Source organism: Macadamia integrifolia, chromosome 12 (genome assembly GCF_013358625.1).
Source record: "Macadamia integrifolia cultivar HAES 741 chromosome 12, SCU_Mint_v3, whole genome shotgun sequence".
Classification (NCBI taxonomy): domain Eukaryota; kingdom Viridiplantae; phylum Streptophyta; class Magnoliopsida; order Proteales; family Proteaceae; genus Macadamia; species Macadamia integrifolia.
In genome coordinates, this window is record NC_056568.1 from 8,273,142 (window position 1) to 8,280,599 (window position 7,458).

The 7,458-nt window shown below is 39.3% G+C and overlaps 1 protein-coding gene across 1 annotated transcript in view; it reads right to left on the reverse strand.

Moving 5' to 3' along the window:
• Nucleotide 1: 1 nt before the first annotated feature.
• Nucleotides 2–7,458, reverse strand: part of LOC122057998 (TSL-kinase interacting protein 1-like) — a gene marked incomplete at its 3' end in the record, with an annotated part of 22,218 nt that continues 14,761 nt past the window's right edge. The window contains exons 6-13 of the mRNA XM_042620371.1: nt 3,626–3,710; nt 3,260–3,539; nt 1,861–2,028; nt 1,618–1,775; nt 1,262–1,500; nt 811–1,180; nt 186–608; nt 2–88 (exon numbers count right to left, since the gene is read on the reverse strand). Coding sequence (XP_042476305.1) covers nt 2–88; nt 186–608; nt 811–1,180; nt 1,262–1,500; nt 1,618–1,775; nt 1,861–2,028; nt 3,260–3,539; nt 3,626–3,710 — 1,810 coding nt within the window. The remainder of the gene's footprint in view (nt 89–185; nt 609–810; nt 1,181–1,261; nt 1,501–1,617; nt 1,776–1,860; nt 2,029–3,259; nt 3,540–3,625; nt 3,711–7,458) is intronic.

The window sequence follows — 7,458 nt, forward strand, 5'->3', positions numbered from 1 at the left end:
TATCGGGGCTGTGTGTGTTAGGCTCGCAGTTATCCATACAATCTCCTTCGCAACCAGAATCATCCAAGTGCTGTTCTTCAAGTAATTCCTACAGAAAAAGGTCATGTTAAGTTTCAGCCTATGAGCAACTTTTACCCCGCCAGCAGTAAAGTATAATTAAAGGCAATGTCAAGAGGAAGCAAAACCTCCACCAAGCCACTGGTACTCATCGCATTTGTATGGCTGTCCAGTTTGCAAGCCCCCAAGGAAGCACTTCCATGTGTGCTTGCAGCCTCACAATTTCCTGCAACCTTTTGAAATGAGAAGCCATCACATGTTTCTTCAGCATCCCAGATGGAAGATGAATGTAACAGCTGCACCGGGCCTGATAGTAGACCAGACCCGTCTTGATGACCAGATATATGAGCAGCAATGGCAGCATCGAATGAATCACAACTGAAAGGAATCTGCTGAAGATACTGAGAACCTCCTTCAGTTGGTTGGTCGATACAGGTGGACTCCACAGCACGAGATTCATCTGAGAGTAGATCTCCAATGCTTATGTTGGTTAGGCTATCAGCCCACTCCCTAGCTGACAATGAGATACCGTTGCTCGTTCTGGGATTATCCTAGATATAATGACATTAAAAAATTTAGAAGAAACAGATTGTTGATGAAAATGCATCTAGTTGTTACACCTCCTGTATGACTATGATTAAAATACGCAATATAACAAATCTTTTAAATGACAGCATTTGGTCCCTCAAAGGATGCTCCACGAACTTCAATACCATATAGGTGATAGCCATTGAAGTGGTGAGAGGTACATACCAAATCCTCCAATTGTCTTCTGATATTTCCACCTCCAGTCTCCTTTCTATGCCATGATGAATGAGTTGATGACACCTGAAGATTGTCCTCAGGTTCTGTAAAAACATAACCAGTCATCTCCTCAGACATCTCAGTAAATGAAGGCATATGAGTAGTGCTCTCCATCATTGGGGAGGGTTGGCCCTTCAGGCACTCTGAAAGCTGCTCGGAATAGTGATGGGTAAGAGATGCAGGTAATGGTCTTGCATTCACACTTTGCTCCTTCCTTTCAGAGACATTTATACTCCTATGCTCCTCCTGGAAATGGATAGACGTTGCAGGTTCTTGAAACGTCACTAGTTCAAGTTCAATATTGCGGAACCAACCATACCTTGAAAGAGAAACTGGTAATCGGTAATGCCATTCACTAGCTATTTGGTATTAAAAAACAAAAAAACAAAAAACAAGAAACCTTAGGCGAAAAACTGGGGGACTTCCTATGCTCGCATAAACTTCTGCCGCACAAGCAATAGTGTCCTGCATCCATCTCTGATAAACCCCTAGGTTTTCCCTTTGAATATTGTATGGGAAAAGAATCAGCTCCCCTGAAGCTATGCTGGAATTTCCCCACTTGCGATTGAGATGATCCAGAATTGACGACATCTTCTTTCGAGCGCTAAGAGTGAGCTCCAAGTGTGGATTATGTTCATCCTGTGACAAAATAATTAAATAATAAAAATCTTGACAATTGTCGTCATATTATGGTTCTACAGTAAAAGCTCATTACGAGATTAAAGATTTATATTGTTATCTTTCTTTCCATTTTACCTTTTCCAATGCTCTCCTAGTACCTTCATCAATTGGGAACAACTGGAGCTTGAGTTTCACAGATGCCTGTCCACTGGTCTCTCTAATCTCTTGTTGTGAACAAGCTGACAAAGGCAATGAAGACAGATCCCTTCCAATAGACTGAATGCTCTTTTGCCCTGATAAAAGTAGATGGAGCAGATTCAGATATTGCTGATAAATTTACCATGTTGATTCCACCTTCATCTACATTCAAGAACATACCACTGGGAACAACCAATAGCCGAGGAAATAACTCGTCCATTATTCCCTGGTCAGGGGAGAACTTTTTGTCAGTTGTTCGCTCCAAATGCTCAGCAGCATCTGCAACCAATGAAACCCCAGCAATTGCAGCCTTTTCCCATCGCTTGTATGCAGCAGATGAGGCAGCACCTATTAGACATCCAACATCAAAAAAATAATATGTTCAACCTGGTCTTGTTTAATGTAGCATTGAGACATACAAAAGAATAAGTAACACAGGATTTGGTATGGGAGAATCCCAGGAAATTAAACATTTTCATAAAGGAAAGTGAATATACGACCATTGATAAACCCAAAGTGGCTAGGGTGAAAGGATAGGAAGAACACTTAGAGCAAAGCAGATGAATAATAACAGATACAACTGGTTCAAAGACATGAATAGATACAACTGGATCAAAGACACACAGACCAGAAAGCAAACTGAGAACAAATGGTATATGGAAACCCTATCTTTTTCAGCTCTAATTTAACAGTTGTGCACTTCCATGTTAATGTAGGAGCTAGTTCAACTAAAAACCAACCCCACAGTAGCCTTGAGGGAGTAGGACATGTTAGTACATCTGAAGCAACAATGAGACAACCTTGCTATCTAAAGGTGTTTCAGCAACTACAACAGAACATCCTTTCCCATTTCTCTTTGTTGTAATCGAGAGCATCCAACAAGTTTTGTAATTTGTACTCGAACTTAACCACACAATATTTTCTTCACATTTCTAGCTTGCATATAGCCTTGTCAAAGCAATCATCTAGCCAGATTAAAGCAAATGCCCAAAGAGTGGAGCAGGTGCATGGATGGTGGCAAGAAACCTGATAAGCAAGCTAGGTTTGGCCAGTAATTGAACTATACACAACATAATTTTCTTTTCAAATAGACCTAAACATTCAAAGAAACAAGTCAATTTTCAGGCAGGACCTAAACAAAAGTAACAGCTTTGGCAAATCAACTTTTAAGGGTTATTGCTTTCTCTGGGCAAGGACCTCCCAATCCCCCACGCCACCCCCTCACCCCCCAAGAGAACGAAATGGTTCTACGGACCAAGGAGGCACATAAATACACTTGAAGAAACATCTAACCCTCCCTTTAAGAAAGCATAGGAGAATTGTTTATTGGATTTCCGCAAGATCAAAAGTTTTGGCTTCTATAGTTATAATTCTCAATCCAGCGCCGATTTTCTTGAGCCAAAAGAAGGAAACACCAACTCCATGACAATAGCGGTTAGCAAGTGTTAATACGAATACCTTACTGAAAAAGATTACCATTAATTAGACTTCGAGCAGGCTATTAGACCATCCAGAGTTTAAATAAAGATAAATGCAAATACTAATAAAATGCCACAATTTAACTTTCTAAAACCGTCACCTGTTTTCCGCCGTTGCCTTGCTGTTCGCAGAGTAGAGGAATCACCTTTGTTGTTGCTCTGGATAATGCCTGCACTCGTATTGCGCTTCACTGAAGATCCTTTACCAGATCCGACTTTTAGAATGCTTTGACCATCAACAACAACTTTAACTGCGCGAATATCCTGTCCTGATGTTTTACTGTGAACTGGAACAGTAGTTGGGGATCCAGGTGGACAATTTTCTCCTTGCGCAGGTCGTCTCTTTATGTTCTTTTTCCGATCCTTCAAGAGTTGGTGTTCCTTCATGGGAAAGGAAATTGGTTTGATCCAGCACAGGGACAATTGAGAGGAGTTCTAATCAAGTATACAAGGAATGAGAAACTAACCAATGCTTCTATGAATATCTTAAACCTTCTAGGTTTCAAGTGAAGCTTAGAGGCTTTGCAGCTATATTTTTCCAACAATGACCACCTGCAACAGCATTGAAGACATGGATGCAATTCAACACCAGCTTAAGTAACTCCATAACCAAACAAGTCAAGTCTGGCACTACTCATAAAGGTGTAGTACAAGCAAATAACCAAGCGTCAAGTTTCCAAACAAAATCAACAAGCATAATGAATAAATTAGTAACAGCAGAGTAGTAAACCAAAGATAATTGCAGACCTCCATTAAATCATGGGTAAAGTGTTTTCCTACCAAAGCTAATATACAGTAACTGAAAGATATGGCCTGATTTATCAAGAAAAAAAATCATGACAGAACTAAAGAAGAGTGGGTTGTCCAACACATGACATTTGCGGAAACCTGATGAAGGACAGAAGAGAGAAGACAGTTCAGACCCAATTAATATTTTAGTGGTGGATCTCGTGTCTAGACCTCCAAGTTTAGGAAATCATCTTAGCTATCCAACAGTCCTATTGTTAGGTATACAAGCTAGTAAGAGTTTTACTATTTTGGTCATTTACTTAGAGTAAGAGAGAGATAAGGAATCCTTTCATTATTTTTGTTTTTAGCTAGAAGACCATGTTAAAAACCCAAGATTTGTAACCAGTAACTTGAGAGAAGAGAAATGAGAGAAAGAGATTGATTGAGTATGAAGAGAAGAAGAGAGACTGCAAGGAGATGAGCACAACTGATTGTATTTGACTGTCTCCCTCAAGTATATTTATATACCAAATCCAATTACAACCCTACAAGGAAAGTTATTCCTTGTCCAACGAGAATAAAAATAATAGAAGTTCAAACTAACTAGGAACCCATGTCTAATCTAATTAGGAAAGAAATAAACAAGAGAATAAAATCACCCAACTACATCTATGACTAAGCCACGATAGGGACATTCCCCCACCAGGGTACACAACTTAACACTCCCCCTTGAGCTGAAGAACATATATATCAAAAGTAACCCAGCTCAGACCAACAAGACAGAAAATTAAACACAATACCAATCTTGAAAAATATTGTAGACACCAATGAGTATGGAGATAACTTCACTAATGTAGCAATATCAACCCAACCACACAAATCTGCAGTACCAGTAGATAAAAAACCATCATGTAGAACCACAAACAATGAACAAATAGGCGGTTCATAACACCAATCCAAAATATCATAACAGCAAACAACAACGTCAAAAGGCTCTTCCCAAAGAAGGCAGGTAGTAGTCATCTCCACAAATGAGTGAAATAAAAGTGCATCATCCAACAACTACATCAGAAGCGCTCTTCTCAAAAGAAGGCGGGTAGGAGATAAGGCAAGTAGTAGGTAGTATAGGATACTGCAAACGAGGTAGCTGCATCAAGTTGTTGGGGACCAATTAAGGTTCCACTGTTGCTGAATATAACCATCTTCAAAAGATAAAATTGTTGCTAAGGACATGAGCAGAAAAATAAAAATAATCTTGAGCTGATGAATCGAGCAGATAAGTACTCCAATCTGCCCCTCGTGTAGCATTAATGTGGACAAATAATTTTCAATAATCAATGTCTCAAAGGATGAGGAGCACAAATAATCCCATAATCAAGAGCATAAAGAATAATTTCCAATCTCCACCTCATGCAAGTACCAATGTTACAAGAAATTGTAAATCCCAAATTGATGTAATCGAGGGCTCACCAAAGCAATAATATAGCAAAAAATAAAAGCCAAATGGCAATTTTGTAAATACTTCATGCAATCCCCAATTGATGTGGAACCCGGGTGAAAATACCCTTCAATATGGCAGAACCATAATTACCCAGAATGTCCAACGGAGTACTTGGTAGGTAACAAGGTGCAATCTGGTAAATAAACAGAATTTTTCAAGGGGCCTATAGTAAATAAGGAAGTAATGGTACATGAAGGGAATTACTATTTATTGCATGGGGCCAGTCTTGGAAGCAAATATGAGGTAAGGGACATGAGTCATTAGAGACAGAGGGGCAGTAATGGAAATTAAAGACATAAAATAAGAAAACTAAATAATGGGAGTAACGTATGGCCAAAGGGTAAACTAGGAAGCAAAACAAATTAATGGGATATGAAGGACTTAATGGTAAGAGGAGGGGTGATAACGGAAACTAAAATAATTATTAAAAAAAAAAAAAAAGGAGAGGAATGAAGCATTAAAAACAGGTAACTTGAGGAGATAGACCACAAATCCAATCTTTAATTCTCTCAATGATGGTAGCTGATGCATGTGAGCCTTCACCATGTCTTATCCTATTTCTTTCTCGCCATAATTCCCAAACAATAAATGTTGGCAACAAGCCCGTGATGTACTAACAAATACCCTTGACACCAGCATGGGACTGCCAATAAAGGATCCTAGTACCAAGATCCTAAGTTGAAATAACATCAATGTCCATAGTTCTTCCGAAAAAATCCCAAACCTTAGAGGCAGTTGTTCCCACCAATAAAGTGTGGGTTGTCGTTTCCCTCCAAGGATCCTTGCAACAAAGAGCATTTAGACGCCAATGGAATACCGATTTTCATCAAAGCATCATCGGTTGGAATCTTTCCATTTAAGATTGCTATGAAAGAAAACTGACTTTGAGAGGAACAAACTTATTCCATAACCATTTAGATTAAGGAACTTGAGGAGAATGCAATCGGATCTCATTCCACGCCGACTTAGTAGAGAAAGTGCCATCGCCCGCCAGGGTCCAAACCAATCTGTTAACTTTACTTGATAATATAATGTTGGAGTTGAGAATATTATCCCTAATCTCCGGGAAGTCAATAACATTCAGCACATCTTGATCCCAACTGCCATCACCTTTAAGCACGTCTTTTAACCGAGTCTCAATGTTCACATTTAAGGTGCCATCAACATAGTTGATTAGGGAGCCCATACGGCCATACCCGACAGTTATCGAGCCAAAAATTCACCTCACCAAAGCCAACCATCCATTTGGACTTTAATAAGATAAACTCTTTAAGTTCTAAGGCCTCCGCCAAGTTTTAGAACCCACTAGCTTGCATTCGGCCAAAGTAATATGGTTACCCTTAAAAAATTTAGCCTTGAAGAAAGCACTCCATATGGATTTCTCTGAAATAATACGCCACAAACCCTTCAACCGCATGGACATACTAATATCCTTTAATAATCTGATTCCTAGACCTCCTTCATCTAAAGGCCTATAAACTTTTAGCCAACCCACCCAATGATGATGCTTGTCAAACTCTAAAGAACCCCATAAAAATCGGCGCAAATACGGTAAAAGCTTTGCATAACCGATTTTGGGATCTCTAAACTAGCAAGGACGTGAATCGACAATTGGACTCAGAACAATTAGAAGTCCCAATCTTCTACAGCACATCAGATCCAAAACGGATTTGACTACCCCTTTCATGTTTATATTCGCTTCTCTAATCTCACCCCTGACCATCTCAAAGATGTTGTTCGGCAATCCTTCTTTCTCTTCATTTCGTCTATTATTCCTCTCCCTCCATTTATTAAACGCCACAATCACCAGTCCCACCACCCATGGCTCCTTAATATTTAAACTCCTCAGCTTCCTATTCCACCATAACAAATCATTCATCCCCAAGTTTGCCATTTTACCCCAAATCAATGTACAATTTTTTCCCAGATGACCACCAAAAAAGTGCATTCAAGGAAAATGTGTTGGATGGATTCTGCCGCAGCTCCACATAAATTACATATCGATGCAAGTTGAATCCCTTTAATCCTAATAATATCAATTTAAGAATGCTAAAAGTTTACAAATATGTA